At 44.2% G+C, this 15085-nt stretch overlaps 1 protein-coding gene across 1 annotated transcript in view; it reads right to left on the bottom strand.

Annotated features, from left to right (window-relative positions):
• The window catches only part of frem3 (Fras1 related extracellular matrix 3), a 30548-nt gene that overhangs the window by 5880 nt on the left and 9583 nt on the right, over window positions 1-15085 (bottom strand). The window contains exons 3-12 of the mRNA XM_053418783.1: window positions 7873-8019; window positions 6196-6426; window positions 5969-6094; window positions 5555-5806; window positions 2430-2579; window positions 2125-2334; window positions 1574-1771; window positions 1330-1494; window positions 1010-1192; window positions 787-917 (exon numbers count right to left, since the gene is read on the bottom strand). Of these exons, the coding sequence (XP_053274758.1) occupies window positions 787-917; window positions 1010-1192; window positions 1330-1494; window positions 1574-1771; window positions 2125-2334; window positions 2430-2579; window positions 5555-5806; window positions 5969-6094; window positions 6196-6426; window positions 7873-8019 (1793 nt within the window). The remainder of the gene's footprint in view (window positions 1-786; window positions 918-1009; window positions 1193-1329; window positions 1495-1573; window positions 1772-2124; window positions 2335-2429; window positions 2580-5554; window positions 5807-5968; window positions 6095-6195; window positions 6427-7872; window positions 8020-15085) is intronic.

Here is a 15085-nt window from a genome sequence, read left to right as displayed (position 1 = left end):
TCTTGATATTCCCCCTCCAACAAATCAAAAGTTTGATGGTTACTAACTATACCATCTTGGCAGCCAGTATGTAAAAGCAATTACCTTTCAGTACATTGTGCATTTAACAGCCAATTGAACATGCAATATTAACTCTGAGCTGTCCCACACAATTTGATGGCATTTCACACATACAGCATACGTGATGCTGCGGCTGCATGATCGTCTTACAGGGTCGTAACTCATAGGTCATGGGTCTGATCAACTTTAAATTTAGATTCCTCCTGCACAAAGCCCTTCTGGTCTGTGTGTTGATTGAGATATGACCAAAAAACACAAGCACGATTATCTACAAGTCTCTCCTGGTTCAGATTAAGATGAAAACTCTTTGATTATGGGGACTGTTTTGGATGCAAATTAGCCATTTTTTTGTCTTCTACCATAAAAGCTCAGGACAATTTAGCCAGAGACAAAGCTATTTCTGTCACGTGAGCAGTACCTGCCTGATGTGGAGTACAGGGTTAGAATATCACGATTCTGTTTATAGGTTCGTCTACTGTTTGGCTCTGCTGGGACATTCCCCTCAGCATCTCATTCCAACCGGACAAGCTTTTTATATAGCTCTGTGGTTCAGGCTTGCTGACAGCAATGCCAGCTGCTGCCTGGCTATTTAAACATGGGGCTGACATGACAGGGCGCACGCTCACGTGTGTAGATGTACAGCACTGTACATGTGCACACGCAGGCTTTGAGGATTTATATCTGATTGTGTGTGTGTGTCTGATTGTGTGTGTGCCATTGTCTCACCTGTACTTCAGCCACCATGTTGTCGTCAGGCTTCATGTGCACGACGAAGGCCTCTCTCATCTCTCTCTGACCGTCGTAGAGGATCTCGATCTCCACAAAGTGTTCCTTCTCACCCTCCTTGAACTCAACATCTTAGAAACCCAGACAAAGGAGTGAGGAACGAGCCAAAAGATCAAATCTCCAACATAAAATTGGGACAGAAGGCCCTGAACCGGGTTCTTACCCTCTGAGAGCGGGTTGTAGTCCTCCCCAGAGGTCGCAGAGCCGTCTTTGGTGTGCACCCTCACTACTGAGACCTTGGATGTGTCTCCGAGACGCAGGATAGGAATCTTCACTATCGCCACATCTCCTTTGACCTGGGGTTCACGAATACTGAACTTGATCTCAGAGAAACGGATGATGGGCTCTGGACGAGGAAACCACCATCGATATCAGGTTAATCACAAAACCTTTCACTAATATGAACTGAAAATATCATGAAACAGAAGAACAACACGAGTGGTGTGCTTGTTTCTGGGAATCTTAAATACGTAAACCACTCACTGTCTTTCTCATCTGTGACTGTGACCAGCGCCTCCTTCTGCTCCCCGACAGAGGCTCCGTACGGAGACTTGCTCTTCGGAGATCCCAGGACCAGGCGGAACTCCTCGTCCTCCTCGTGGACGGAGTCGTCCATCAGGCTGACCACACACGGCTTCTCTGTCTCACCTGGAGGACGATTGTCAACAGTGTCAGTGAAGTGCTGCGATGGAACAGATTAGAAAGCTGGAGAGGAGGCGAGTCTCACCTGGTTGGAAGGTGATGATGGATGCATCGGTGTTGGGCCTCTCACTGTAGTCCATCATGACCTGAGCAGAGCCCTGGCGGGTGTAGCAGCGCACCGTGGACACCAGGCTGATGTCTCCACTGCGGTACACTATGGCTTTTACCTCACTGTCAGACTCATCCACCTTGTAGCTGCCTTCTTTAAACTGAACCTTCGGCACTGCAAGGACAATAATCAGTTTGTTACAAGAGCATCTATAGTGATGGACATTTGGACAAATGAATTACTATATATTACTCTCTAAGCACACGCAGCATTATTGTTAGCAGATATAAGGAAATTTGTAAAGACACTAGTTAATGATTGTATAAATATAGAAACTATTCAATATGTACATGTCTTGTAATCTGTTATTTATAAAGGAATAAGAGAAAACTGATGAGTAATGTATTATTACATAAAAACAAATGTATAACACATTTATAACAATGTTCTTGTGTGTACTTACTGCTTAAATAATGCTGCTAAATAGGGGGATAACCAACTTGCGGATTTGTGTATTTGACACTTACAGTCAGTGACGCTATCATTGATGGTGATGGTGGTCTTGCTTGGTTCTCCTAGCACGGCATTCATGGGCATCCTCAACACCAGGTCAAAGGTCTCGGGCCCCTCCAGCTCCGGCTGACCCAGGTCGTCCAGGATGGTCACTCTGAACGTCTGCATCGTCACTCCGGGGGCGAAGTCGAGGTTGCGACTAATGCCGACGTAGTCGAGTCCAGCTGTGGGACGGAGATAGAGAGGAAGGTTGTTGATTAACGAGGAAATGCACTTAACTGGGTGAGTGTTGTGTTTGTCAAAGTGCGGCTGACTTCACCTTCTGCAGAGACGGGTTCACTCTTTCTGGAGCGCACAGTGACAGTGGCCGTCTTGGACAGATCAGTCCCTGTCCTCCAAACCTTCACCTCGACGTAGCCTGAACTCTCGTCCACAATATACTCTGGTTCCCCAAAGTACAGCGAGGGCTCTGTGGGATATGAATAAAAGATGAGACATGGACGGGCAGAGCTTCAAAAACTGTTAACCAACATGCAACTTGGTTGGTTCCTCAGTAGATCAACATGTTTTGTATCTTTGTGATCGAGCTCAGATTGACTGAGCCGAGCAACCTCCTTCATCTCTGAGTCGGCACAGGAAGAGAGCTGTCATCCCTCCTATCCTGTCCTCCTTCCACCTGACTCTCCCATCACCCCATCTCATCTGAGTCCAGACCGCTCCATCTCAACTCAACGCCAAAGGGCTGAGATGAACCTGAACATTAAGGTGTGTGCTTGTGTGTGCTTGTGTTAGTGTGTGTGTGTCGTTGTGTGTGTGTGTGTGTGTGTGTGTGTGTCTGTGTGCACTCAGGATGATGCATGAGCCACAGGAAGTTCTACAGATAGAGCAGCAGATAAGCACTATGGAGAAAGAGGAGTGGGGGTTGGCAGGGACGGAGACCGAGGCAGGGGCAACCTTCCACTTTGCAAAGGGAGAGGGCAAGAATTCGGACCCCTGGAACTCACTGTCAATTCGTCTCTCTTCACTAAGGAATAAAGTTTGTTTTCATCACACTCTTTCCAGCCAGTGGTCTTAAAGACCGAGCTGATAGAGCTGCAGATTTGGGCCCAGGCTGTAAATGGTGAGGGGGGGAAAAGGGCAATAAAGAAGAACAGAGAAATCTGCTGTGTCATCTTTGTTACCAAAGTCGTTGTTATTTATTTCCAGCAAATTGTTTACTAATGCTTTATAGATCAGCTGTTAAGTTTAAGATTATTATTGTATAGGCGTCAGAATGTTTCAAAAGCTGGCATCCCCGAAGTTTGTCAACTTTAATGACTTTTAACTAATTGTCAAAGCATTAGCATAAATCATTCATTAACCACTAATAAAACAATTAGTTGCAATACTGAAACCCCTTATAAATCATGTCTTATTAATAAATGCTCTCTTAATAACTTGCTGGAGGAGGTGAATATTCAACTTACCATTGAAATATAGTTAATTGCTATTGTAGCAATATAAGCTAATATTTGAAAACTTTAGATGGATATTCCCGTTTAACTGACTTTACTGTGTACTTTTGTTTACTTTATCACTCCTGTGGTGTTGTAACGTTATATTTAAGCTTTAGTACTCTCGGTATTAGTGCTTGAGCAGCAGTGGCGGATCTTTAGCAGATTGATTTAGAAGATGACTGACAGGGCGACAGACAACTGATGCTGAGGGAAGGATTTTCTGGCAAACGTTCAATGTCATTCACCCTCCAAGACAGCTACTTAGTATCAGAGGGGTTGAGTGGAGGGGAAAGTAGAGCCAACATGGCAACCTTAAAGATCAGCGGGAGGAAGAGGAGGACAAATACAGTAACAAAAGAGGCCCGATGTTGGCGAGACTCCAGACCCCAAGTTTACTCAGACAGGCAGATGGTTGTACACAGAGATACACACAAACACACACACACACACACACACACACACACACACACACACACACACAGAGAACCCGATTTATGATGGGGGTGTTACTTCAGGACCCACCAAGAAGTAGCATCACAATAGAGGTTTACACTGAGGAGTCGTCTCTTGTCTCATTACATGTCTGGGAATGCACGCTGATTATTTATACATAAAATGTCAATTGTGCTTCTGCTCCAAATTGCATGGGAGGGATGCTTGTTCTGCGGGAGGTCCTGTCACTACGAGAGGCAAGTGCAGGAAATTAGCTTCGGTGAAAAGGTGGAGGAAATGTGAGGAAAACAAAATAAAACTGGCGAAAGAAAGAGAAACGAGAAGGACCTAAAGGAATGTCAGAATTTGAGGGGCTACAGTTTGTCAATATTGTTAAGAGAGGAGGAATAAAAACACAGCATTCCTTCTCAGGTTGAAAGTGGCAATGCAGGTAGTCGTATATCTTTAGCAGCATCGTGGTGAATACCATCAAACAGAGGAAGAGCGCAAAAACATGCCAGTCATTTGGATTCCCTGCACAATAGTCCCTCTTTCTCCACCACCTGCCTTTTGGTCCCCGCAGACAAAGGGATGCCCTGTGTTTCCCCCTGAGCTCCCCTGAATGCCAATTAGGACGGGGGTCGCTCCAGGAACACGGCGAGGTTCAAATCCCTTTTATCTGTCAGCTGTGCAGATGTGGTCCAACGTTCCCAGAGGCCGCCGTTCTCCATCTCAATACCTGCCTATTGTCATGGTGTTTCTAACACTCAGCCGGACAGACAGACTGACGCAGACAGAGTGTGGTGGATGACTGAAGCAGAGTGTGTAAACAGAGGAGTTATCGTCTGAGCCATTGGAAAAGTTAATGGAGCTGAAAATACAGTCAAGCCTTTGACGTAAGTGTCCAGTGTCCAGGAGGGCTTTTGTTTTTGGGAGCTGTGGTTACGCTGCTGATTCTATTAATAATGTGCAGATACCAAAATGACAATGTGGGCAAAGAGCGTAACAACAGCAGATGACGCCATGTGTCCCAGACCTCATAATTCCATAAGTACCTGAATCCAAAACAAAGACCAAAACTGAAATAACTTTAGAACTCTATCTGCCCCTCCTTCGTTCCATTTATCATTTATCCTTCCATCCATCCATCTGTCTGCTGCAAATAGCTGTGTATCTATCTATCTATCTATCTATCTATCTATCTATCTATCTATCTATCTATCTATCTATCTATCTATCTATCTATCTATCTATCTTTCTATCTATCTATCTATCTATCTATCTATCTATCTATCTATCTATCTATCTATCATCTATAAATCTATCAATCTATCTATCTATCTATCTATCTATCTATCTATCTATCTATCTATCTATCTATCTATCTATCTATCTATCCATCCATCCATCCATCCATCCATCCATCCATCCATCCATCCATCCATCCATCCATCCATCCATCCATCTATCTATCTATCTATCTATCCAGCTATCTATCGTGTGCGCCTCTACTCACCATCATCACTGTCTGCCAAGATGGTGACCCTGGCGGATGGGAAGCTGGCGCCCACCTGGCCGCTCATGGGCATGCTGAGGCTGATGTTGAAGCTCTCCTCCTCCTCATACAGCGAGTCGTCGATGATGATGATGCGACAGAGCTTCTCCCGCTCGTCTTTGTCGAACCGCAGCACGCTGGTGTGGTCCTCGGGCCGCGTGATGTAATCGGAGTAGGACAAGACAGTGCTGGGCATGGTGCCGGTGGCCGTGGCTGAGGAAATATGGGAATAGAGATGATACTGGGTCATTAGACATTGAAACAGTAGCTATCAAAAATGGAGAAACTCATTCTCCTTAATGCAGGTTTTTATGATTTAATCATAGAATGTGACATCATATTGGTCCCTTATCTCTTCCTTCAGGTTCACCTCACCTTGCTGAGTGAAACAAACAACCATGAGTTCCTGGCTGGCGTCTCCTGAGCGTCTCACTGGTACCAGCAGCTCCCCAATATCCTCCTCAATCTTAAACTCTGCTTGAGGAATAAACACCGTCGACTCTGTTTTGGACGACAAACAGATAAAAAGTGTTAAGATCTACTCAAGTTTATTTTTTGGTCAGGAAACCTCTTTTGAAACAACTCAAACATCAGATTCTCACCATCTCCAGGATCCACAATCTCCACTGTGGCAATGTTTGGAAACTCAAGCACCGCCATGACCGGGTCAGACAGCTGTATCTCGAAGGTCTCCGAGATCTCGTACTCCTGGTCGGTGATGATCTTCACCCTCCAGGTCGCTGTGGTCTGACCAGGGTTGAACTGAACCTGTTTCTGAGCCTTACCACGGAAGTCCTTATCCTTCTTGGCGGTGCCGTCCTTCGTGGCAATACCTGAGGGAGACGGAGGAAGATAAGTTTGAGACGAAGAAGAAAAGAAGATTCAGGTTCTGACTTAAGTGGCTGTGGGATTTCTAAGAGCACTGTTTACACATTCATGTCCAAATATTCAAATAATGGAAATAATGATTTTTGTCACAGGAAATTGTTCACCTTAATGTGATTTTGGAATTAACTAAATATTTAATAAAATTATAAATCTGACAAAATAATTGCTTCAACTTACTTTATTGAGTTTTTAGTATAAAGTTGACCTCAATACGAGTTTGAATTTTGGTTATTTTTGAAAATAATTGGGTCGACAGAACAAACCTTCTTTCTTGATCTCCTTGAGTGAAGTATGATTTACTAAAGTGAATATTTAGGCTTATTCATTTGACCTTGTTGACCTTATCAGGAAATTTCTATATGGTAGCAATTGAATTCAGTCTGCCTGCTGTGTGAATGGGTGAATGTGCCAGGCAGGAAACCCAGTAACTGGATGTGAGTAGAACAAATGCCTAAAGTTGATTCTGCTGATATCGTATTGAATTCTTAATATGTTGAACTCATGAATTATTATGAAATTTACGAAACAAAAGATAATTAGTTGGCACTTCCTTTTCTAATTGTATAGGTGAGAGTAGCAGCTTATAGATTCTACCTGTTGTATCAAACCACACATCACACTGACTACACCTGTATCCTCTCGAACAGAGGAGATTTAAAGGTTAAAATCTGTGTCTGTTTTGTCTCGCCTTATTTGTTCCTTTGCATCTTCAAAGACAGAAGCGAACATGGCGACAAACCGCGCGTGGTCATAAATCTGTTGCCTGCGTGTGTCAGCCACCAACATGGCGACATTTCCATGTGACCTTTCCTGGGAACGACATGTGCTCTCAATCACAGCTCAGTCGCACAGACGAGAGGAAACAAAGCTCCAGTTAAACAAGGAAAGAAAAGATTGGGTTGATTTTTTGTTTTCTTCTGTTTAACCATGGAGGTGATCTGAGGACATCCTGCAGCCTTTAGGTAATCTGCACAGATTTTTTAATTGAGTGGCTTGACACGGGCGTTTTACAGCAAGTGTGGCCTTTAAAATTACACATAAATTACACAATATAGTCGAAAGGAACAGTTTTAGGGGCAACAATTCTTTTTTTAAAAGTGTCAGTTTAATAAGGGCACGTTGTAAAGTGCCATTATCCTTCATAGACATTTAGCAGTGACACAAATGCTACAGAAATCCCAGCTGCCTTAGAAAATAAGGAAAAGTTATGATGAAAAAGTTGAATACAATCATATTTCTGCGACCTCCCCTGAAATAATGTCAGGTAATCCAAACATTTATTACAAATATACTCATTTAATTCAATTAATTTCTAAAAACTCAAGTTTATAATAATAATAATGATGATAAAAAAATTAGATTTATTCAGTTCTAAATGTCTCCACACTTACTGACGAAGGAGGTCTCCCCCAGGTATCCTCTGCGCTTTAGTGTCACCTCCAGGAATTTGGCGTCCTCGTCCACCAGGTAGTATTCCTGCTCCAGAGAGATCCAGGCCCAGTTGAGCCGGAAAGGCTGAGGCTTGAGTTTGTTTCCACCTGAAGAGAGAAAGGAAGCTTAAAGGCCTGAACATCTCATATGAAGGACCTGCTCTGCTGCAGAAGGAAACCAAACTGTTTAGTTCTTATTAGGAGTCAGTGAGGCGTGTAAAGTGCAATCTGCTTCAGGATGAAAGGAATTAATAGAGCATTTTAATTCTGGAAGGGAAACATGATAACTTAATACCAGGGCTTCCCTAGAACTCACTTCACAGGTATTCAAGAGGAGTTACTTTGCTTCCTGTTTCCACTGATTCTCCACCGAACACTCTGTGCACCGTCGGCTTATGGAAAAAGTCTGTCAGAGTTTGTTTTCCTTCATTAATGAGCGGCCCCTCTTGTCACTCAGCCTCATCTCCTCCACGCTCTGTCGCTCTCCCACTCCAACACGGTGAAGTGTGAGCTGCTTTCTGCTCTGATAGTGATCTCAAAGGAGCGACAGTAGAGACAGACTGGTTTTTGCCAGATTATTTCCCTCCTACAAACTAATGTGACCACATAGCTTCTATGTCCCAAGCCACTGAATATGGTAACTTTATTAGAGGTGCTCCAACACCATCTTCTAATAGTGAATAGTAAACAATCATTTTAGCTGCACCTTTCAATAGCCTGGTTAGCTGGTTTTATGAATCTTATTAATGTCTTTGTCTGATTATAATATTATTTATCACACTTTATTCCTACTTTTGAATTTTTGTGATTCTTTTAATCTGTGTCTAATATTTATCTCTTTAATTTCCACATAGTTTTGTGGTTACAACTTAAATGGAATAAAATGTTCGCGATAAATAAAGATCTGCGTGTTTGCTTGCAGCTGACCAAAGTTTATACTTTGAAAAATCAGCAGTATATTAAAGCGGACGGTTGGAAGGTATGCACTCTACTCAGGTGCCATTCACTCACCCCTGAAACACACATCTGAACAGAACATGGATCATCCGCAGCTCAGAATCACCCGTCACTGATCCACAACTATCGGCCCAATCCTGTCCTTAATCCACACTATCTCATGACTCCTGTAATCCCTCGGACTGTCAGCTCCGGTCTGGTCAGAGACGCGATACTGACTGCTTCAGAGATATTTAAGATTATGGATTCTCCTGGATAACATATATATTTTTGAACCACAGCGGTTTAAACGTCTTATCCTCCGGTGAGACCAGCCTGGTGACCTGTGACAGGGGAGATGTGAAACGGGTCAGGCTCAGAGGGTTCTTTGAGTCAGAGAGGCTAGAGAGGGTAGTCCCTCTTTAGTCCTGCACAGCTGGTCACACTGGAAGCCGCCCCGTTGACCTACCTCTGTTCAAGACACTTGTCGGGAAGAGGGACCTTCCCCGGTTCAGAAACATTGAGTTCAGCAGTGACGTGCTCTGCAGGCATTGGATCCTATTATTCTAAACTAATAATTTGCTACGTGCTGAGATGCAGACCATGTCACAGAAATGAAAAACCTGAATGGTGAACCTGGCATCATTTGTCAAAGGCACATATAGAACAGTGTAGAGAGGAGCTTCTCCACGTCCACACAATACGCCGGCATTGAGCTCAGTTTTGCCTCAGTGAGGAAGAATGAGGCTGCGCTCTTTATGCTACGTGAGTGGGGAGAATGAAAACACTGGGGGGTTGAGTGTGGGGATTCACGATGGGAAAGGGGCCACTTCCTCAAAGCCCACATGTCAAAACTGAAGCCGAGCACAACACGGACCAGCAACATGTCACCAAAAAGCAAAAGCACGATCAGGAGGAACTGATAACGATGAGAGTTGATAAAACTGCACTGTGCTGGAATGAAGCACCTGGGAAATGTGAGGATGAGGCAGAAACAGAAAGACCTGTTTACTTAATGAGTTCAAATAATAAGTTCCTCTTTGTTATGACCCTGAGGTTTTATGAAATGTTCTATACATCGGTGTATGTGCTCTAATCTACTATGTTGTGGTTCTCTCTCTGCTGTGGTGATTGTGTGTGATGTGCTGCAGGTGACTGAGTGGGAGCTGATTGGTTCCAGCCTCCAAGCTTGCAGGTTAAGAGGACGGCTCTTGTAGTCTCTTCCCTGGGCACTGCCAGCCAGACTGCCAGCCAGAATTGTAACTTGTGAAATGTGTTAAGATCTGTTGCTTGATTTATCAGCCCGGTTTGGTAGGGGTGGTTTGGGATTAGAAGTTAGGTTAGTAACTTGTCTTTTAGTTTCTTTAATTTGAGTAGGTAAGTTAAGGTTGTTCGCCTTAAGGTTGTTTTTGTTTGTTGTTTTGCTGTTAGCCCTCCCTGAAGCAAAAGATTGAGTTTCACTAAACCTTTAAACTAGCTGTAATACTTTGTTGCTGCTGGTTCTTGGGAGCTGAGAACAGGAGAGACTCATTCATCTTGTTGCGACTGGGTTTCTGCCTCATTCTGTCTTTTCTGTGCATCTCCAGACAGACAGACGGACATATGAATGTAAGAGGAGGCGACAGGGAGCAGCAGACTCCAGCGGGCACACCCACCCTGGACCACGCTCGGGTTTCCAACAGTCACGGCTAAAAATATGGGAAACGTATCATGTCTGCTTTTTGCTCGCCCCAAATTCCTCAAGTGTTGATACGGGACATGCAAGAATTGAGTTTGGAAAACGGGGTGCCTGTCGTTTTGAAACTATAAAGTCGCTATTCTCACTTCAATAAAGAAAGTTCTGACTGATGAGACTCGATCTGCACTCGAGGAGGAATCCAGTTCTCGTCTCCACATTTCAACCTGATGCACGAGCTTCGATAATGAGATTGTTTCTTTGCAGGAGAACGTGTGTCCTGGCGCTCGGCCACGTTCTGAGCTGATACGAGGAGAAGTTTAATCAGCACAGATTATAGAAGATTATCAAAAGAACACGGCCGAGACAAAAAGCTTCCCCTGTTTCAGGTTTCTGCTCTGGAGTAAAACAATGGAGCTTTTAATAAATAAGACCTGAACAACACGAGTACTCCATCGTTCTTGAGGCACACATTGAGCACTGTGACTATATATCAACACATTTTTCTTTTGTAAAGAGTCACTTCCCTTCTTCCAAACAGTGGTTGGGTTTTTGAGAAATGGTTCAAACAGACGAGTGGAGCATTGTCTGATTGTAAAACAGAACTGAAAAAAGTAAAATTTTATCTATATGTCAACTTTAAAAACAGTTGCATTTAAGTTTCAATTTAAAAAACACTAGTTCATGATATTTATCAAATTACTCACACTCAGAAATATCAGTCCCCTACAAATGCCCGGTTTATTTCATCAAGATCCATGACATAATCTTGCAATGTTAATGAAACTGAAAAAAAAAAATCCTGGATCCATCCCTTTCTCCGGATAGACAGCAAAATTCAAAACATTCGTTGTTGCATTGTGTCCCATCCCCCTCAACAAGGTTTCCTCGAAATCTTTTCAGAAGTTTTTGTGTAATGCTGCTGACATAAACGAACCAACAAAGAGACGACAGGGGAGAAAACACAAGGTAATAACCACTGTGGTCAAAGGACTGAGGACATGGGAATAAGTGACATCTGCCATTTTCTTGGACCTGCTCAGTGGATTTAACACTGTGTGGACAACAGGTGTTTTTCTTTTGCTGTACAAGCACCACAGCTTGTACTGTCATCATCTCTTGTACTGCTTCCATGTGAAAGTTTCAGAATCCACTCTCATCCCCTATAACCTGATGTAAAGTCACATGACACATCAGTATCGTCCAACACAACTATGGAGAAAGGACTGGGCTCAATGTCATCAAAGGAAAGCTCTCTCTTTGTCTGTGTCCGTCTGTCTCCATCCCTGTCTGTGTCTCTGTCTGTGTCTCTGTCTCTCCCACCAGTCTCCCATAGAGTGACAGCTGTACACCCCCCAACAGCCACCTCCAAGTTCCCCTTGCTCCCTGTGTCGGCTTTGTCCTCTCAGGGGTTGAACAACCGAGAGGGACAGCAGGCCACAGTGTGGGTGGGCCAGGTCTATACCACCATGGCATGTCCCCCCCCCCCCCCCACCCCCAGCCCGCCTCTGCATTGTTCACGCCAGTGTAAGAGAGGAGGGAATCTCCCTTTCTCCAACTCCTATTGAACACGGCGTCAGACACCGAGGCTGAGGTTGGCATGAGTCTCAACAAATCAGGAAATAAACAAGATGCCTGACTTCACAGAAGGAGATTCTCCTGAGAAACACTGACAACGTTTTAAACTTCATGACCCCCGGGACGAAGAAACATAGTCGCACACGTAGAAGTCCATACATCTGCTCTAACGTGAATATAAACATGATTAATGGTCTGATTTATTACAATATTTATGACACGCATACTATATTGGACTGGTCATTAAATCCAATACACTGTCGCTGCCTGCCTCAGCTCACATTTCCAGTAGCTTTTCAAACTGACAATCATCGTGATTTTCCGCTTGGATGAAAAGTTTGATGGGCAGCACGTATTTCTGAATGTCCCTGTTAGCAGCTATTTCATCAATGAGCCCCCTTGTGATTGATGGTAACAAATGAGGCGGGCGGGGAAGGAATATTAAGGCGGTGAGATGATTTGATCCTGTTTTGGAACGTTAGTGAGACCAACTGGTCCAAACTCCTACTCACGAAGCGGTTTCCCTCAAGGTGGCTCATATTTGCTCTTTTGATTCGGAACCAAACTGAAATCCGTCATTCTAAAAATGTGAAACAACCTGGATGAAGGTGCATCGCGGCTCGGAATGACTCAGCTGGGCTTCACATCATTTCAAGTATCCTTCATCCTGCGTCATCAAACCAAACATCAACACAAGTGTCCATGACATTACAGCCTCAGGTTCTGTGCAGCGGCGTCAGCGGACTGCAGATTCTTCATCAGCTCATATATTTACACAGCCGGGCGGCCTGCACCATACATAGATGCAGGGGGGGGGGGGATATCACTGGAAAGGGAGGTCAACATGAGGCTTTGACGTCCACCAACATGATGCAAGGAGGAGCAACCATCTAAGAATACCTCCATCAAGTGACAAGCGTTGCCATTATTGCATTTCCTCATTAATCATCCTGTTGATATAAATACACGGGAGCTTCCAGGCAGCTATGTTTGGTATTTGAATATGAGAGTATTTTCAAGTATGTTAAATATTTAAAAGTATATTCTTTTAAATCGCGGAGACGTCAAAAGTCGATGTTTATTTTTATTCCTGTAAAAAGTAAAAAAAGAAATAGTAGGAACTTGGCGCAGCCTCCTCTCTTCCTTCGGAGCAATTCATGTTATGAATTCTGGACGATCGGATGTATTAATAACTGTGAGCCTTCTTCCTGGACAGTGACAACGCTGTCAATCGACACATTACAGAGGAGAGCGGCTGCTTCGCTTCAGGACAGTAAAGATCTCAGGAGGATGTTGCAAATCAGGATTTGACACGACCCGAGGGGCACATCCTCTTTGACCTTTGCTTGCCACACTAGGTTCATGGTGCCACAGACATTTGCAACAGTATGGAGCAAGTGTCTGACTGTAAATGATTGTCTTTCATCTTAATAACATGAACATGAATAAAGGAGAGAGGAAAGCAGACACCAGAAGAGAGGCAAGCGATTTCTACCAACAATGTCCATTCATGTGCCCTGCTAGCCAAAACATGTCAAGTCATGTAGCCTGCTCAAGATTTATCTTCATGCACCAACTGTCTGCCGTCTGCCATGCCCCATTAAAATCTAAATCCACCTAACAGCCGAATAATTTTCTTTCCTTCCTTCCTTGTTGCGGACTTTATGGAACCAGGATTATTTTTCACTTTCTTTAACACTGAAAGATTGTGAGAGCAGTTTTTTTTTGTATTTTTCAATGATTTTCCATTTACAGCTATAGTTTTGGATTCACTCCCCCGTTAAACCCTCAAATGATAACCTCATGGTTCACCATCACAAATGGTAATCCATTCAAAAAATGTCAAAATATAACAGTCTAGAGCAAACTGCTCGTGTGGCTAAAAGGAAAAGGACAAAGACCAGAGTAAGAGTAACTCAATGAGAGCCTGGCTAGAGGCGGCAACAACTTTGCCATATGAGAGCAGATAAGAATAACCTCTGTAACCATACATTGTAACTCCAAACCCCAGCTGCCTTTAAAACGACATAAATATAGAGAAAGAGGACATAAGTCAGAGAACGAGAGAAAAAACATGGTACATTGAAAAGGATCGGAGAAAAACCTGGGCGGACGGAAAAGAGAATGAAATTGAGACAAGGTCAAAGAGATGAAGATGCCATAGGAAGAGACTAGCGATACCCAAAAGGGTCTTAGAGCAGGGGCAGGAGGGGGAGTGAGCACAGAGCGTGTGGTGTGGTGGAGGGCGACTGAGAGGCCTCAGCTTCTCCAGGTCACAGGGGACACACCGAGTGTGGCACCAGGAGCCAGTAAATCTCCTGGTGACTGTTGACACGGGTGACATGTAAGATCCCACAGTTAGGAAGTGGGGGTGTAACATGGCTCAGTCGATCAACACACACTTGTACTGTGCAGCAGGAGACTCACACGGTCCTGAAAAACATATTCACAGTTTCTCTTGCTGTTTTTAAATCATCGGTATCATCGCACCCTGTTCTCCCAGAGCAGGTAGCTCCGCGGTGGAAGTCTGCAGGCTATCGGGCTATCTGAGAGTGGCTTGGGTTTCTGCAGAGCTCGGAGTGGGGTGACCGAAGACTTTGAAAGGGGATCCCCCCGGAGCCTTCCCTCTCACGTACACACCTGTCTGCCCGGGATACCGCTGCACTTCCACGCCCGGCTCTGTCTGTGGCCCCCGAGTCTGGAGTCTCCAAGGAAGTGCATTCCTCTCCCGGCTCTGTACGATCACATAACACTCAACCCACTGGGGTCTATGATCCCTCTCCGGAGCTGGAAGACTATATTGTTGCGATTGGGGGGAAAGAAAGCACAGAGGCTGATTCAACCTATTCGAATGCAGAGGCTCCGCTCGGTTTTATTCCTTATCTCTTGATCAGAGGAGTTTGATTCGTGTTGCAATGAAATCTAAGACTATCTTGCACCTGAGATTGGCAGGATTTATGAAGACAAATACTACAAAGTCTAAAC

The sequence above is a fragment of the Pleuronectes platessa genome, chromosome 3 (assembly GCF_947347685.1).
Source record: "Pleuronectes platessa chromosome 3, fPlePla1.1, whole genome shotgun sequence".
In the NCBI taxonomy this organism is placed as follows: domain Eukaryota; kingdom Metazoa; phylum Chordata; class Actinopteri; order Pleuronectiformes; family Pleuronectidae; genus Pleuronectes; species Pleuronectes platessa.
Note: the sequence above shows the minus strand (reverse complement) of the source record. Positions and strands in the feature narration are given on the sequence as shown.